Source organism: Hippoglossus hippoglossus, chromosome 1, assembly GCF_009819705.1.
Source record: "Hippoglossus hippoglossus isolate fHipHip1 chromosome 1, fHipHip1.pri, whole genome shotgun sequence".
NCBI lineage: Eukaryota > Metazoa > Chordata > Actinopteri > Pleuronectiformes > Pleuronectidae > Hippoglossus > Hippoglossus hippoglossus.
The window spans coordinates 26,487,110-26,505,185 of record NC_047151.1 but is presented as its reverse complement, the minus strand read 5'-3'; the positions used below and the strand labels follow the sequence as shown (position 1 = coordinate 26,505,185).

Below are 18,076 nucleotides of genomic sequence, written 5' to 3'. Positions count from 1 at the left end.
TAATAATAATAATAATCAACAAGAACTGATAATGAAATAAATGAGTAAACTAGGGGGATTTAAATACTCTAAAACTTAACGAGATCTATTTGTGAGCAAACATTATTAATACTTTCTATACTATAATAATAATAATAATAATAATAATAATAATATCAGCAGATAGACATTGCAGTTAATTTTAATTCAATATTACATGTGTTGCTTGCATTAAAAACACTGACCAGAAGGGGGCTCTCCAGGCCTCTCAGAACATTCTTGTATTTGTTGGTTAATCAAGGCTCCAAATGCAACTCTATTTAAAACTCTACACACACACACACACACACACATATATGATACTTTAGGTGTTAATCACACAGAAAATCATTTTGGAATCAATTTTGAATGCAGGACTGTGCACGTTCTATCTAATGCATGTAACATGCACACGCACTGATTTCTCACCACTTGCCAACAACATTTCAAAGTGACTGAGCAGTGGCAGTGAACGACCATATGATGGCAGCTTCTGTACAGGAGACAAGACAAGAAGAGGCTTTTTGATGAGCTCCGGTAGCTATAACACACACACACGCACACACACACACACACACACACACACACACACAAACACACACATGCAATAAATCAGTTTCTGTCAACAGGGTAGCAGCTATGTCTGTGATTGTCTGTCTGCCCAGTAATAATGCTGTGTGTGTGTGTGTGTGTGTGTGTGTGTGTGTGTGTGTGTGTGCGTGTGCGTGTGTGTTGTTCCTCTGCACAAGACAGAAAGCCACTCTGTTTGATAAAGTCCACCTCCTCACACTCTCCTTTCCTTGCCCTCACCCTTGATTAAAGAATGAGACAACCGTGTCACACATACTAATCTGCATAACACACACGGACACACACACACACACACACACAAACACACACACTTACAGGGACTTGACACGTGCACTCAGAGCAAGATAGATTGAGCTGCGGCTGATGTGAGAGCTCCGCCAGGGATGCACGGGACACATAAAGACGCAGCGAGACATGTTAGCGGAGCTTGTCAGGCTTTTGCAAGAGCAATGAGGAGCGATGGAGGGAGGAGGGATGTGCTGGGTGATGTGGTGGTGGTGCTGATGGGAGGGAGGGAGGTGGTGGAGGGGCTTGTTCCCATGGAAACTGTGCAGTCAGCACATCTGTACGTGTTATGCGCTGTCCTCTCTCATCGGCATCCCGCGGCCTCTCCCCACCACGGCTGGACACGACAGCGTGCGCTCACATGTAGAAGATGCACTCGCACGCAAATGCGCAGGGGCCGCCTGTCCTGACCCCGTTGCCATGGTGACCGTAGCCCTCAACCCATGGGATGTTGTCTTAGTATGTGGGAAAATGCATGTGGTTCGAATCCACGCACACACACACACACACACACACACACACACACACACACACACACACTGGCACTGGGCAACTGTCTTGTTGCCCTGACTGTTTCATCACCAGATTTTATCATCTCTCGTTTCTCTCCCTCTTTCTTTCCCTCACTCTCTCTCTCTCTCTCTCCCAACCTGTCTTTTTCCGTCTTTCCCTCTGTCTCTCGCCCCCTCTCCCACCGAGCATGAGGAGAATCAATATGTTTTCAATTTGCAGCAGAGCCGTCCTCCTCTGCATTCTAATCAGGCTCCGCTGGCCCTTTAACTTCCAGAGAGAGAGAGAGAGAGAGAGAGAGAGAGAGAGAGAGAGAGAGAGAGAGAGAGAGATAGAGAGAGGGGTGGGTAAAGGTGGACCTCAACCAAAGGACTTTCAAAATGCTGCTAAATTGTCAACTTCAGGGTCAGTGGAGGATGCCCTGAAGATGCAGTTTCACCACAGGCGGCAGGATGAGGACTGTACAGAGTCCTGACGTCACATCTGGAGCAGCAGCTGTGGTTCCGCTAACTTCAGTTACTCAATCTCTCACTGGTGGTCGTTTCCATCAGTCTATCTGAAGGAGTGAAATGTGTTCCTCTAGGTTGCATCTGCTTTCTAAGATAAATCTGTTAACTGCTACCTGCACTCAAAAGTGTGAGAACTCGCACCCTAAGTGACTTAAAATGACATAATGATGTGTTGATGTCTGAAAAGCTCTGTGTCTGTTCAGGGTGAATCCGCTTCTCACCCAGTGTGTCAGCTGGGATTGGCTACAGCTCACCCCTGCGACCCTCAAGGAAAAGTGGTACAGAAATGAATGGATGGATGAAATGGAGCTCTGTGAAAGTTTTACCAGAAGCAGCATGAGTTCCAGTTCCTCCTGTATCCACTGTACGATTTGAGGCAGTTTGGACCTGATCCCTGAGACCCGTTGGAGCAGTGTTTGTCGAGCAGTGTACAGGATCCAGGATCTGATGCTGCTGACCAGCCCTCAGAGGTTTTGGTCGTCCCTCTTCAGGCTCTCACGGTCTAGTCCTAAACTCAGCACCTTTATTTTCCTCACTGCAGCTGCACGGAATGGTAAAACACAGTAGAGCATGACAACATGACACAAGGACAAAAGCACGGAGGTCATTTAGGTTTCGAGTTACTTTCACGTACTCACTTTCACATTTTATTTTACGTGCATTCAGCCTCTATCGGCTCCTGTTGCTCTTTGCTGCTGGAATGAACACATTTCTCCACAGGGATCAGTTATTATCATGTTGAGGAAAATAAAGTCATCCAGATTCATCAGGACATATTATGCATATTATCTAAATCACTATTAATAATGTTATTTGTTCTTTCACTTGTGGGGAATGTATTTTCTGAAGTACAACCCCCGTCTGCAGGGAGATCAGAGGGCAACACATATAAAAGCTGGCTGGTATAAAAGCTTCTTTACTTTGTGTTCATTTACAGAGGTACGCGTCAAGGTCACTCTTTCCCATAACACCAACCATTCAACCCACCAATGAGAGGCGCTATACAATATCTTGTGCTGTGAATCTAAATCAAGAAGAAACATTTGGTGCAAAATACCAAGAGCTTTACTTCAGTAATAAAGTTTTTACCTTACGCATAAAGAACAGGGAACATTTAGATTGTTAGAAATTGAGACATCGTCAGTTTTTATGTTCAACTTCCTTTTCAATCTGCCCAGTTTCATGACCTTGGCATTAGAGGGACACCCTGATGGTCTGGAATATTAAAATAGTTTTTATGGCAATCAGGCTTTTAATCTTCAAGATACTCAAGATACAAGATACTTGGACATTTTTTAGTGCCATACTTTCAGGTCAAGTACTTATGTCTCATCCTCTGGAGACCATGAATACTTCATCATCACGTATGCACCTGTTACATGGGGAGTATTGGCATGTGCGAACTATAATGTCTATTTGGTTTATGATGGTGTGAAAGGTCTGTCATCGTTGCTCCATATGATGTAACAGTGTGAGAAGAAAGTAAAAGTGTCAAACTGTGATTTTGTGAATCTCGTTCACTCTTGAGTTTTGGTCGTATCCAGTCTTTAAGTCTTTCTCCCAATCTTTGTTGTATGATATTATCGGCCCACGTGGGGATTTATAACAGGACGAATCACTCTCTGATATTATTTGTTAGATATTCATCACAAGCAACTAGAGTTTTTAAAATAAAGCCCAAAAAACCACAATCTGCGGCCCATGTTTTTTCCATCAACTTCCTAAAACAAAAAGCAGAACCTGGCAACTCTGATCCCCGTGAAGTTGATCTTTGACTTCACAGACATTATTTACACATTATCAGTGAATGGATTCTTGAATCACAGCCCAAAAACCTGCCAACAGTTACATTGACCTTTGACCACCCAATTCTAATCAGTTCATCCTTGAGATTAACTGAACACTTTTGCCAAGTTTGCCAACGTTCCCTTGAAGTGTTGCAGAGATATCACGTTCACAAGTTCAGGACGGACGGACAAAGCCGAACATGTGCTAAACACAAGAAAGAGAGAAAATAGGGAAAAAACACTAAGGGTGAAAAGGAGAAGACAAATCTTGATTGAACTCCTGTCTTTCTATCCCCTCCGTTCTCCTCTGACCCCATTAACTCTGACTTCTAAAGAGGGAGGACCACCCTGGGACCTCCTCGTTCACCCAGGAGACGGGAGGAGAGAGAAGTTCACCTCTGTAACAGCAGCGTATGGGAGACAATACCTCGGAGGACAGAAAATCCACAGCAATTAGCCCGTCTCGCCCTCTTTCCCTTCATTGCTCTCATCCCTACACTTATCTGCTTATTTAAAGTGTGTCCATGGCTTAAGAATGGAGACGTACATATTGTCCCGTGTTTCACTCGTTGACCTTTAGCCCTGACCTTGAATATGAAGCTTTTCATCCGTGACTAGTCACTCGTCATGCAGAACAATGCTGATCACAGGGCTTATTAATAATAATATTTATTTATTATTTAACAATCTCAAAAGTTGACTTTGCTCAGCAATGACACAAAAGGGGAACACCACGCCAGAGTTAGGGTTAGAAATAGAAACAATTACCGGACTCAGAAACTTCCCACTGGCTGCAAACCGGACTATCAAGAAGAAACACACAAATAGAAACAATCATTCCGCTTTTTTATATTAAACAGAAAAGTTGCATATCTGTGAGAAAGTAGGACTGAGTTACGGGAGGACACAAAGTACAGACACACGAGGTGAATGAATTCAAGACTTTAGTTTTCATGTAAAACCAGCAACCCAATTAAACTGTCTATTCAGACACGGGTGTTTCTGTAGTTTTCACACTGAGATAAGAGCAGCTGCTCCTGATCTTTTTCTTTGTTCTCTCTTTTCTCCTGCTTTATGCTTTTGAGGATTCCGAGTGTGTTGATGTATTATTTATGTAATGCAAATGATTCCTGGAAGGAGGTCAGGTCAATACATCCCTTTAGTTGAATTAAAAAAAAAGAATAGATACAACTGAGAGTAGAAAACAAAAATGAAACTTAATGCGTCTTCACACACATGGTCTGAACCAAGCTTCATGTCTTTATTCCTTTTGTTTCCATTTTAACTGCTTGGTTTTGGTTTCTCGTTGTAATTTAGGGACTAAAGCTGATAAACGTACGTCCTGTCGTCATCACCTACGTGGGCTGCGTCTCCCTATACTTGACTCTGATTGGTTTGTTGACGAGCGTCTCACGATTCAACTATTGTATTTGCTAAGTTTTATTAATAAAGAGCATCAAAAAAGTCATCCTTCGGTTTGATTGGAGAAACTGAATGAACCGGTTCACGTTGTTGATTTAGTCAGAGATGAAGATAACGAGCAGTCCTGCAAACCAACTCCTCCTCTTCTTTATCTTCTTCTACTGTTTAATGCTGTTTCAACTTTGCCGCAGTTGGACTGCACTCCGCAGTTGGATCAAAAGTCCGAACTATTAGAAAACGTGGTTTCACGCTGCAGATGAAACGCACCAGGATACAGTTCGATCCGGACTGAGACCAACGCCTTTGAGTCGGACTAAATTCTGGTCTGTTGTAACATTTTAAGCACTTTAATAGACAATATTTCTACCAACTAATTACAGTGAACATGTTGAAAATGTATTCATCCCTGTCAGCTAATGTGAAGACTGAATAAAACCAGAATTAGAATAAAGCTGCAGTGTGTAATATTTGAGGTTATAACAGAGAAATGTGGCAGATTCAACACAAACTGACCCGTTTGAATTCAGTGTAGAAGCAGCATGTCGTGTCGGTGATGCTCCAATTTGTCCAGGGGGATTTCTGTAATGTCTGAAAATAAATGCGGACGTGATCTTTTTTAATGTTTCAACTGTAAATGCGAGTACAGAAGCCTTCATTCCACTTCACGTCACAGAAGAGGAAAACATCTACAGGAACAAACAGACGTGGCCTCGTTCTAAAAGACGTTTCAATGTCACGTTCGTCCTCGTCGCTACGGCAGCTGATCAATTCTGTTAGAATCTGGAAGAAAAAAGGCACGAAGCTGCGATCATCGTTCTCCCACTGAAACAATGTCCTGTGTGAAGTGCTGCCACAACATGAGAGCTCTCAAAAAGATATTTTTCTTTCTTTGCTCCACTCTTTTCTTCCCCGTTCCTCCCTCCACATTCCTAATTCACCAGCCCACCACCTCATTCTGTCTGGCTGTGACTTTGCTGGTGGCGCTGGAGCGGAGCAGGGCTGGAAACTTTCGAAGTAGGCCAGGTTGCAGCAGGTAACGCAGAGTCATTCATGCAGACGGGAAGCTCGCGATGGGAGCGAGAGGAACAGGACAACCCGGCTCGCCCTCAGGCGAAAAGAGGGAGAGTGAGAAGACAGAGGGGAGATAGAGGAGGGGAGAAAACGGCTCGGAAGAAAGAGAGAGAGAAATTAGTTGGTAAAACTGGATAAAGCCGGCAAAGGATAGGAGGTGAAAAGAGGAGGAGAGGGAAGAAGAGAGAGACGACACATAAATCAGACATAACAAGTGGGACTTTTGTGTATTTGACTATATGAGGCTTTGAAATGTTGCTATTGAATAATCACAGATGCACAGAAATGATATTTCAATCAGGAGAGACTATGGTGTGATATAAATGAGAGTCCATTTGGCGCTTGGACCCCTTGTGGTGTCATCCAGGTCGAAAGGGTGTGTGACAGCGGCAGGAAACCTCCGTCTGCTGATGGGCTCTGGAGGATGTTGAGGACCTGGATGATGTGAGTGGACACTGGAGGTGATCGGGGAGGAGGAGTCGCAGCCAATCACTGAAATGACAGAGGAGGGAGAAGAACAAGGTTTGGCTGAAACAACATGATTGAGATCATGGCAAAGTCTGATTGGATTACTGGGAACAGTGAGCTCATGACAGAATCTGTAATGAACGGGACACAGAGCACGTCTTCTTAGATTGAAGTTATGCTAAGTAACGGACAAACAGAGGAAAACACAACCTCCTTGGTGGATGTAGGCAGAATAGCTTCCCTCTGCCAAGGAGCAACCGTCTCCTGAAATTGAATTGCACACACTCATAGATATCAGTTGTCTTAATATGCCAGAGTTTTTCAAAATTCATGAATTATTCCCTGGGAAATAAGAAAATAAAAAAATAGTTCCTGGATCTGCCCCCTGATCCAGATTTTAACGGGTTCTTCCCAGACACATATTTCATCCTTTCCACTAAGTTTCGTGCAAAGATGTTTTTTTCCATTAATCCTGCCGACCTTCAAACAGACGCGTTCACACCAGCATCAAGTCCTCCACGTTACTCAGGCGAGAGGTGGAGCAGCCGGGTGCAGCACACAGGGACAGGAAGTGACGTATCGACTCCGCTGCGGAGATCACGTGATCACACACAGACACCATCGTCAGCTCTTATCAGCACAAACTCTTTTTACCTTTCTCCTGGATCTCTACAGACTTTATAGGAGGCCAGGTGGATCAAGTCCGCAGACAATCCGGATGCGGTCACTCGGACATTTGCGTTCACACATGCATGTCCTCCGGGACAGTTTGAAGAGCCTCCGCAGATTTTCAGTGTTGTTTCTCCACATAAACAAGTAGATTCCTCCAACTTTTTCTCTGCTTAAGGACACACAACTTAAGTCCTCATGTCTGCTGCTGCATCATATGTTCCTGCACAAACTTTCACTGATCGAGCCAAAGCCCAAACAGTGTTTTACAAACTGCACCGCGTGTCACATGCCGGTGCTTGATGAGAACATGCGAAGCAGCGGCGACAATGCGGTAACAATGGCGTGCCGGTCGTGATTAAGGGATTTTCTGTGCCTCGGCTCTCGTCTCTGGCCATCAGTAACCAGAGTGCAGCAGGGACTTGAGGCTGTGGCTGGATGAGAGGAGAGGAGGAGGAGCAGAGTGGAATGTTAAACATGTCCTCTAGACCCCAGAGGAGGAGGAGGGAGGGCGGCCAACATGGCAGACTCTTCTCTCTCTCTCTTCTTTTCTGGGGCCCCGGCTCTAGTTTTTCTTTTCCTCTCTACTTTCTTCCTCCCACTCTTATCCGCAGCGTCGTCCCGTCGTTGCAGATCTCTCGTGCTTTCCAATTGGAAGCACACTCGACATTCTGCGCGTCCATCTCAGATTTGTCACTGCGATTGTAATTCACTCAGTGTATGAAATGTTATTAGGCGAACGGATCTGCGTCACTAAATTTGAAAGATGTAAAATCTGCTCTTCCAGGATGATTGATAGGTTAATATGATAGTACCTTGCTGCGCTGTCGGAGGGACTTAGGCCCTCTCACTGTACAGATCAGAACATACTGGATCATTACAGGATAATTTTATCACAATTACCTTTGTCTTTGCCTTGTAAAATGACCCATGTGAGCATTTTGCCCTAATCAGCAAGGCAGCAAAATCAACCAAGCAGCTTTCAGACATGAACTCCACACGATTGGGTTTCGGACAGCAGGGAGTTGACTCAGGGAAATCTCTGGGTTCACATGTGTGGGGAGGACTTAGCGTTTAAATACTGCCGCGGAAAACCTGTGCTTTTATTTAACCGAACATCGATACTGGCCGAAAGTCTTCATCTTCTACATTTTCAAGTAATAACACAAATTAAAAACCACAAACAGGAATATGAGCAGAGTAGGTTTACTTTAACAAAACCAACACTTTGTGTATCATCACCCACAACAGTTGTGGGCCAGAGACAAGTCTCCCTCATTATATCCACATCAAACCGGTGCTGCAGCAGTTGTGTCTGACTGTTTTGACATTTAATTATAGCATCCCCAGCAGGCAACTTAGTGTAATTTCAAAATGCTATAACGATGCCAAAATCGTGTTCCAAGTTTCTTTAACAGGGGACCAGTAATGTCCCTGAAACAAGTTAGATGGATGTATGGAGGACATGACAGGCGGACGGGCCACTGCACTTCACTAACAGCCGCCTTAGCTGAAGCTGCAGTGAGCAAACTTTCCATATCGATGTGGAAAAACCTGAACTTTGGGACCTAGAAAATCTTAAAAAATGTTGCGTAACGTCAGCTCCTCCTCTGTGATTTCGCCTTTCGACTGTGTAGCCCACAGCTACATCACTGCTGTGTGTGTAGGATGTGAGCTCCGCACATCTGGAGCGTCAGAACTCATCGGATCCACACCAATCTGCCCTGCCGTCAGGATGTAATCATTCTGTGAAGATTAGGGTTTCACTTTCATTCATGACCATATTAGTAGATGGTTCAAATTCAGCTTCCTATTGCAATTATGTTCCTTTCTACTTAGACAGAGATAAACTGTGTTGACCTGGTTGAACATATAAATGCTGCAATTAAAGCAACAATTAAGTCGAACAAAACTAAAATCTCAGTTATTGTTTCATTTCATTGTTTAGTTTCAGTTTTAGTTGATTAAAGTGGAATAATAACCCACTCAGTATCAGTACAAGTATCCAGATTCCAGTGAACAGTGCATTTGAAAGTCTGTTCACTAGTTTTCAGATGGCGACACATAAACATGACATATATATAAGTTGCGTTAAATTGCAGATGGAATTTATTATTTAAAGTCCATCTGTTTGGCTTGAAGTAAAATCTACTTCTGATCCGTCACTGATGTCAAATTGCAAAGACAACGAGATTCGAGAGCTTTCGTTGATGAGGGCCGACCTCGACGTGGTGTTAATAAAAAACATCAGATTTTCTCAGCGGAATTTTCTCTGAAAATATGTGAAAGATGAACTCCGGATCCACACACTTTTTCCAAAAGGCCACGAAGAGAAGGAACCAGGAACTGAAAAACAAACCTCAGCCCATTTCATCAAGAGGTAAGTGTCCAGTTAATCTGTTTCCTGCTTTGTGTGTGTGTCTGTGTGTGTGTGTCTGTGTGTGTCTGTCTCTACATGAAAATAGCATGTGGCTCCAGAGCAGCACATCACAAGAGGGAGACAGTCGCCGTCCAGTGAGGGAGCTGCTGTCCGTCTCCGCGGCGTGAGGAGGCAGCAGTAACCATGGTGCACAGCCACCACGAACAGGATGTGACTAATAAAACTAACAAAACAAGAACATTTGTATTCTTAGTTCTGAATATATTTAAAGGTATAATTAAAAAATGAACCAGCCACAGTACCCAGATTATAATCATCCAGATTCCCACCAGCACAAACACTTCCACCTACATCTCTTTTGCATGATTTATATTCAAACCCATTACAATAACACATTTCTGCAGTATTTGCCGTGCCAATCCTCGGAGCATGTGTCTAAACACAACGTGAGGTATCTTCCAGTGTGTGTTGACAGAGTGAGAGTCATTGTCGTCCCTGCGAGGCGCCGGGATATGAAACATATGACAGAGTCAAACATACACAGCACGGATCACTGAGCTTTACAACCGAGCCCATCTATTCCCGCTGAAGCCGTGCGAGCCCCTGACCGCCCGGTCAGGTGTTTCACACTCGGGCCCTTTCATCGTCTGTGTCTCGTATATCTTCAACCTCGCCAGGAAATTAAAGCACACGGCCGTCTCCCTCACAAATAAAAACCCACTGATGATAATAATGTGACACCTTATTGATCCCTGTCAGCTGGAGATCAGCGACGGAGCAGCTGGTGGGGGCCATGTTGTGGAACATCTCAGCAAAAAAAGAAAAGTGTGTGTGTATTGTTATTATTGTGTTTTCACCTGTTTGTGTGGTTTTTGTGTTCAGTGATTCCAACGGAATTCAGAAGGATGGAACATGAGCCGAGACAGAAACCAATTCAATTTCAGTTTGGATCCAAAGAAAGGATCAGATCCAGAATTTGTATTTATTTCTCATCACTTTCTTTAACATAGTTTTTTTGATATATTCCCTTTTGAATAATTCATGAATACAAATTTAAAATACAGTATTTCTTCACCTTATAAAATGATAATGTGTCATTTAAGAAGTCTGTATTTTCCAGAAATTACCTTTGTCATTTGAGGAAATCATTATTCCTAAACAGGTATTTAGAGTTTTAAGCAGTTGTTGATTTCCACTTCAATATATTACGATAAAAACTGCTCATTTTAAATACAACAAACTGACAATAACCGAAGTCAACCAATATGAAAGATCGAATAATGTCTGACACATTGAAGAGGCTATATTTTGGTTTACGTGGGGAAAGTATTTACTGCCCTCTTTTTAAATCAAACTATTTTTAAATTCAGTTTTGAATATGGGAGATTTTGGAGACGATTTTTGAAACTATATCGTTGCTCTTCTCACATTTGCACTGTAACTTAAAGCAAAGTAATCTCCTTCGTATATGAGGTAACACTCCACTCACACTCTTATGTGACAGCAACGCCGTGTGAAGTCGAGGCTTTTTTTGCCTCTGGAGTTTCCCGACGGTCGCTCTGAGCCGTTTGAACCAAGCGGCACAAACATCTGTCTCAGCCGGCAGTTTAAACGTTCTGAGCGTGAGACCGTTTAGTTTCAGCATAGATTTGAAAATGAGCGCAGCGTTTTCCAGATTCACCCGAACAGTCACTGGGGATTCATCGGAGGGCGTTAACCTTTTTACCGTCCTGATGTTGTGACGTCACAAACCTCCTGCGCGGTCCAAGGTGGTTTGAAACACTAGGTGGCGTGAAGAGCCATTTTCAGCTTGTAAATGATATAATTTGATAAGAAACGTGATATTTAAACCAGCATATAAATGCATTTAATTAAAGGACAGTCTCGTTGTGCAGTTTGCGGCCAGAAAACTTCAAGTGTGCGGAATCTCTTTAAGTACAAACTTTTGTCTATTTGTATTTGATCTATTTTTTTTTTTTACGTCATCTCAGTCTGTCTTGATACATTTCTTCATCTGACACCTCTCATATTTATTTACCTTTAATAAGCTGGAGCAGAATCGAGCTCTGAGGGAGAAACCCCAGTGGATGGAACATGTGGAATTTATGAAGTCACATTTTGGTCTCATGCTAAGAAACACGACACAGTGACTTGGATCGAGCGACTTGTTGAAAGGGACATGTTTCTTTTTTTTTATTCTATTTTTTTTTTTTACAGTGCGCTTGTTTTTGCGTAAAGTGCTGCTGCGCAAGGAACATCTCTCTCTCTCTCTGCCTCTCTCTCTCTCTCTCTCTCTCTCTCTCTCTCTGTGCTTGTGTGGATTTTTTTTTTCATCCTCTGCTTCCACCCCCTCCTCCTCCTCTCCTCTCCTCTCTCCACTTCTATCTCAGCCCTGCGAGGAGGAAAAACGAGGGAACCGAGGATTGATGTGTTGCTCGTCCTGAAATTGTGCACATTTTTTGGCGCACAGAATCCTCCTCCACAGCTTTGCCACCACAAAAAAAAACAAAAGACAAAAAAAAAACCAACCAACCCATTGTCTTCGCAGGTTTCCTTGATATTTTTTTTCTGGTGTGATGACAGTGAACGGCTGCGCGCCCTCGCTGTGGCCGTGACAGAGGAACCGTGTAGGACCGTGTGGATGCTGGAGGAAGAAGAGGAGGAGAGGCTCTGACGCTCCGGGAAGCTTCGTCCATCCCTCCGCGTCCTCCTCGTCCCTGCGCACGGCTGCATGACCGGGGATGCTCGGCCTCTCCGCCTGGATGCGCCCCTCTCTCCGCGGTCTGCCGACGGTGCCGCTGCCTCTATCCCCCCGTAGCAGATTTCCTCTGTCGCCGGAGAAAGGTCTAGGGACCACATATGGAAACTGGGGACCAGAATTTTAGGAAAAAGGAAAACCAAGCAGGCTGTCGTTTGATTTTCATAACTTAATATTCTCCCTCCTCTCTTTGGCTTTATTTCTCTTTTGATTTGGAGAGGGGGTTTATCGTCCCTGGTTGGTTTATTTCCCCTTCATCTCTTAGGGAATGGCTGGTCTTCATGGCAGTCATGGTACCGGCTGATTATTTGGCATTATTTATCATTCTGTCCTTGATTTCTGGGGAGCGCTTGATTCTGCTGGTTTGAATCATTTCTTTCAGCACATCCAGTCCTTATTTTTCTCCTCCCCACATATCCTGGGCCCTGCCTGTCTGTCTTGCCTGTCTCCCGTCACCCTCTCCCCTCTGAATCCATGTGATGGCTGCGATTCTTCAGAATTGCCTGAGATGAGCCTCCATAATTCACAGACACACCGAGTTGCATCAAGGTAGTCGGAGCTCGTTCCGAACGGTGTCATCATCTGTCGGGGGGTCTCTCGCTTTTCCGCCTTCTATTTTGGGGCCATTTTAAAGAAATCAGGCCGCCAACTGTGTGTCTTAACCACTCTCCACCCCCACACCCCCACGTGTTTCCATCCCTTTTCAGTATGAATTAATTCACGCTGCGTGCATGCGTGTGCTTGTCCATGTACAGGTGTGTGTGCGGGTGAAAGTTTGGCTCCGTGAGCAAGTGTGTGCGTCCCCGTGTGTGTGTGTGCGAGTGAGCGGGAGCATGACAGTGTAGGCTGCGTGTGACGGCCTGTGTGGGGAAGGAAATCAAGCGCTATGTGCACATCATTCCATACATCACCGTCGAAGCTGTGAGGATTGTAACATATGTAACTACTGTCGTCAGCTCGGACAAAACCAAACACGGGCCCGAGACGACCACAGAGAGAAGGAGCCACATCCTCCATCTTCTCGTTATCTCGGCCCTTTTTCAGAGTTTGACGTTTAGAGGCCTTCCAACTCAACAAAGTAGGCCTCGATCCCAGACCAGGTCTCCTGAGGGATCTGCCAGAAGCCTGTGTTTTTAGGTCAGAGTTTTTTTTCCAGAGCAAGGCGACTTACTGCCACTCGAGGACTTTAGAGTTTTGAAACCTTTGTAGCTGAGGGTTCGCGATCCTCGCCAAAGTCTGTTCGACCCGTGCGTCGGGCCGAGCAGCCGCCCTTCCACCCCCGAACCTTCACCCTTCATTTTCACCTGTTAGCTGCCCCCCCACCCAAAACCAACCATACGATTTCCCCCGAGCTCCCCTAATTCCCCCGCCCCCCCAGCGGCCCCCCGCTATCGTCGTCCCCCCAACGCCGCCCACCCCCCGTTTTCCGAGCTGGCGTGGCGACGCAAACTCACAAATATTTACTTCCTGTACATCAAGAGGAAAGGGGGCCCCCCTTTCGTGGAATGCGGCAACATGGGTGTGTTTGACCGCGGAGTTCAGATGCTGCTGACCACGGTGGGGGCCTTCGCCGCCTTCAGCCTGATGACCATCGCCGTGGGGACAGACTACTGGCTGTACTCGCGCGGCGTCTGCAAGATCAAGAGCACCAATGAGAATGAGACCAGCAAGAAGAACGAGGAGGTGATGACGCACTCGGGCCTCTGGAGGACCTGCTGCCTGGAAGGTGAGCCGGCGACGCACCGAGCCATAAGACATATATACATGCAGGGATGCACCAGCAGTGCCCCGCTCCGGCAGATCGATTCCTGCGTGCCCACACACACACACACACACACACACACAATCCTGCAGTTGCACTCACATGCCTACACATATGCTCACATGCCCACACTGTTCTCTATATACTCTGCATCAATTTCACACATGCAAACGCTCACTCTCTCAAAGCTACACACACAAACCTCTGCTCTATCTATCTATCTATCTCTCTATCTTTCTCTCTTCACACTGCCTTGTTCAAACCTGTAACCTCTTTTGCGAGTCCTTTGTGTCTTAATTTCCAAAATGGTTCCCTTCATTTACGAATTGCAGCCTCCTTCATGTCTTTCCATTTACTGAAGTGTAGGAAAATGTTGGTCTCTGAACACAGCTCCGTCCAAAGGGTGGCTCTGGATGAAGCTTCCACCTCATGGTTGCTCCTCTCGTCCGGGGTCTTGGTTGTCACGTTGGTCGGTTCGGGCCGTTGTAGAGGAGGTTGGTCTTTTAATCGTCCAGGGAGAAAGCAGCTCGGGTCATTTTTTGCGAACTGCCACATCCGAACACACAGGAAACACAAGATGCAGTCAGGTATTCGGCTGAATTGTAATTCAACCGAGCATTTTACATTCTAACCTGAACCAAAAATAGTTCCTAGCCCTAAAAAATGGTTTAGAAAGAAGAGAGGACCAATTTTGATCTAAAACTATCTAGAACCTGGCTATAGCAGTACACACACACACACACACACACACACACACACTCATTGTGTAAGGACAGAACACACAAGTGCACACACACACACATAGCAACCACATGCCTGTGTGACCCATCTTCATGCTGAACCACACAGCAGCCTGCCCCAGATTCACCTGAATCTCAGGACAAATCCATGTGCTAATGACATAGATTCAGTGCATGTGCAGGATTTCTCCGATCGTTCCGTTCTTCTTCATCACTGATTGACACAATAACAACCTTTGTCGTCGCACAACTTTGCCGCTAACTTTTTGTCCAGTTTCCAACTTTGTACTTTAATGGATGAGTGTACCTGTAGCTGCGTTCATCTTCACGGAAGCCTCCATTTGCCATTGTAGGACCGACGCCTCTAAAATAACAGCCGAGTGGTAAAGACTCTGTGTGTAGTTTGATGTGTAATAACCACCTACCTACTACTCATGTTGGTGTGACCGTGAGCAGCCGTGCATGTCGGATTATGGCGTGCACGCTGTGACGTGACGGAGCCAAACGGCCGGGTCCTGTCACACACTTGGTAATTCGGATATATGGAGGGATTCCTTCATTGCACAACGGAATTAGTAGCATTCTACTAGACTATACCTACAGTATGTTGTATGTTTGTTATAGAGTTGTGTTCTTACAATATCAGAAGTGTTCAAACCCGGAGAACAGGGTGAAACGTGACAACAGAGACTGACCCGTGATTGGTCGAGCACGTGTGTTGTGACGGTACAGCTCCACCACGGCTCCATCCCCTGATCTATGTGGCGCATATTCTCGCTCCAAATGTGCAACATGGCAGCGTTCGGATGTTTTTAGATTAGTTTCTGGATAGTGTGATGAACATCGTCCATCTTTGCACAGCCTTTGGTGTTCTTAGCATGAAACTGTGATTGTTATGATGATTGCACCGGGACCAAGCGTCCATGCTCTCCTAATAGTCCTGCATATTTCACTCGTGTTGTACATGCTCATCACGGAGCCTTGGAGGGCGGCCTATTAAACTCTGACCTCACACCCCAAATTTAATCATCTCTGTGGGGTTGCACATGTTGACCCGCTCACCGTCACACCGTTGCACTTTTACCCTCCAGTTTCACTCCAGACCTGTTTCCTCGTGTTCGGTTCACGTCAGGTTAAACTGCTCCTGGATGCTGAGTCCTCTCAGGTTCTTGATGGGTGATATTCTGCTGCTAACGGGGGCAGATGTCACAGCGCACCATGTGCAAGGTGAAGCTGACACTACGACGGACAGACAGCTGTAAATCTCCAGTGACATCGGTGCGTTCACCAACCCTTCACTGCCCCAGAAAGAAAATACATTTTCTCAGCTTTTTTTCTCCCAGTACTAAATCTTGGCCTCCTTCCTTTTGCCACATTACTTATTCTGCTACAGCAGCGAACTCAGATTTTAATATACGGCCACTACTGTTGAACAGATTGAAACACGCTGTATTGTGCTTCTTCTCTGCAAAAATCTGCATGAAACTGTCCAACGCATTTTATCACTCACAGTTATTGAAGTCATTTTTTACTATCAATTCATTTTCCCAGCGAACAGTGTTGCTCACGTTTGATCTGAGCAGGGACTAAGTGGCTGAACGGAGCTTCTTCAAAACAGCACGGCGTGGTTTCCAATATGTTGCAGGTTGCTGTTCCCTTTGAGAGAACCTGCTCCCGTTTGTTTCCATCAGTTTTACAATTGATTTAACGTGTTTGCTTCTCGAGCTTCGTCACGCCCCTTGCCCCTGGATACATCTGGAGCCTATTGACCTCTTATGGGGTGAAAAGGTCACGGCTTGGGCTCTGGGCTCTGACGTGTTGGATGTTCCTTTCCCCAAAGTTAAAGAACAGAAAAAGGAAGGGGTCTCAGATTTTTGTTTGATTTGAGCAATACGGCAAAAATGATCAAGATCAAACTTCAGTCGATATTTCAACAAGTCGTGTTTCTTTCAAGTTTAAAGACGGAGGAGGAAAACTCTTGATAAACAGCAAAACATTTTACAAATCTGAGAACATTAAAACCAATTGTGTGTGTGTGTTATATCTTTTCACTCCTATACAATGTATAAGAAATACATCGATATATAATAAATTTCTGTTGAATTTCAATTGATAAAAACTATATAAGTTAATAATTGGTATTGTTTCATCGCCGTGCCAGATCCTGCTGCCTGGTTCAAACGCAGCTCACACCTTTAATCATCTGTGAGCAGCTCTAAATCCCCCAAAGTCTGATTCACGTGCAGATTATTGATTACTGAGGCAGTAAAGTGTATTATAACACGTACATAACAACACAACAACAATGTGCACCAGAGCAAAACGAGTAAAAGGAGAATCATGAATGTAAGTATGGTTCCATAAATTTTGGATGAACCTCGGAGACGCTGGAGGAACAGTTTAGTAGCTCCGGAGTGAGAAAACACTCTCAGCTACACGAGCCGTCACAAGCGTCCTACAAGGTGGCGATCACGTCTGTGGGGCCTTAAAAAGAAGCCGAAGGTGATAAGAGAAATATCTCTGTGCTTCGTAGTTTGAAAGCCTCAGTACAACTCAGCCTTTAGAGAACAAAAGTGTAGCTTTAACTGATCAGTTACAAGGTGATAGGCGTTGAAAATGCTAAAGCCAGTGTCGGTATCATAGACTGTATATAAAGATGGTTGACGCGTCTCTACTTCCTCCCAATATCCAGTAATGAAACTCATATATCTCAGATGCGAACGCCGCCATCTTACGCATTTGCAGCCAAGAGTCTTGGTAGCTTGGTCTCAGCTGTCAATCATGAAGTTTTACCGTTTTTACAGCATAAAATAGGAATCAAAACCAAACTTACCAGAACAATTGACTTTGTCATTCATCAGTCTCTACTTAAAATGAAAGAAACCATATTAGACTTTGACTTTTTAGTTTGGTCCATGCCCCATTCATTAACATGGAGGAGGCGGGATGTGTGATGCCGTCATGTCTTCCATCTTCATACACAGTCTATGGCCTGTGAACATAACCTCTGCAAAGCGATGAAAAGGAGCCAGTGGCTGGATATCAGGCTCCTTCATCAAGTCTCTATCATCGCCCAGAGTGAAGTTAAACTCAAGAGCTTTGATTT

General features: G+C 44.8%; 1 protein-coding gene across 1 annotated transcript in view; it reads left to right on the top strand.

Moving 5' to 3' along the window:
- Positions 1–13,062: 13,062 nt before the first annotated feature.
- LOC117759435 (voltage-dependent calcium channel gamma-2 subunit-like) overlaps positions 13,063–18,076 on the top strand; it is a 48,906-nt gene continuing 43,892 nt past the window's right edge. Inside the window, exon 1 of the mRNA XM_034581574.1 lies at positions 13,063–14,194. Coding sequence (XP_034437465.1) covers positions 13,984–14,194 — 211 coding nt within the window. The 5' untranslated portion in view covers positions 13,063–13,983. The remainder of the gene's footprint in view (positions 14,195–18,076) is intronic.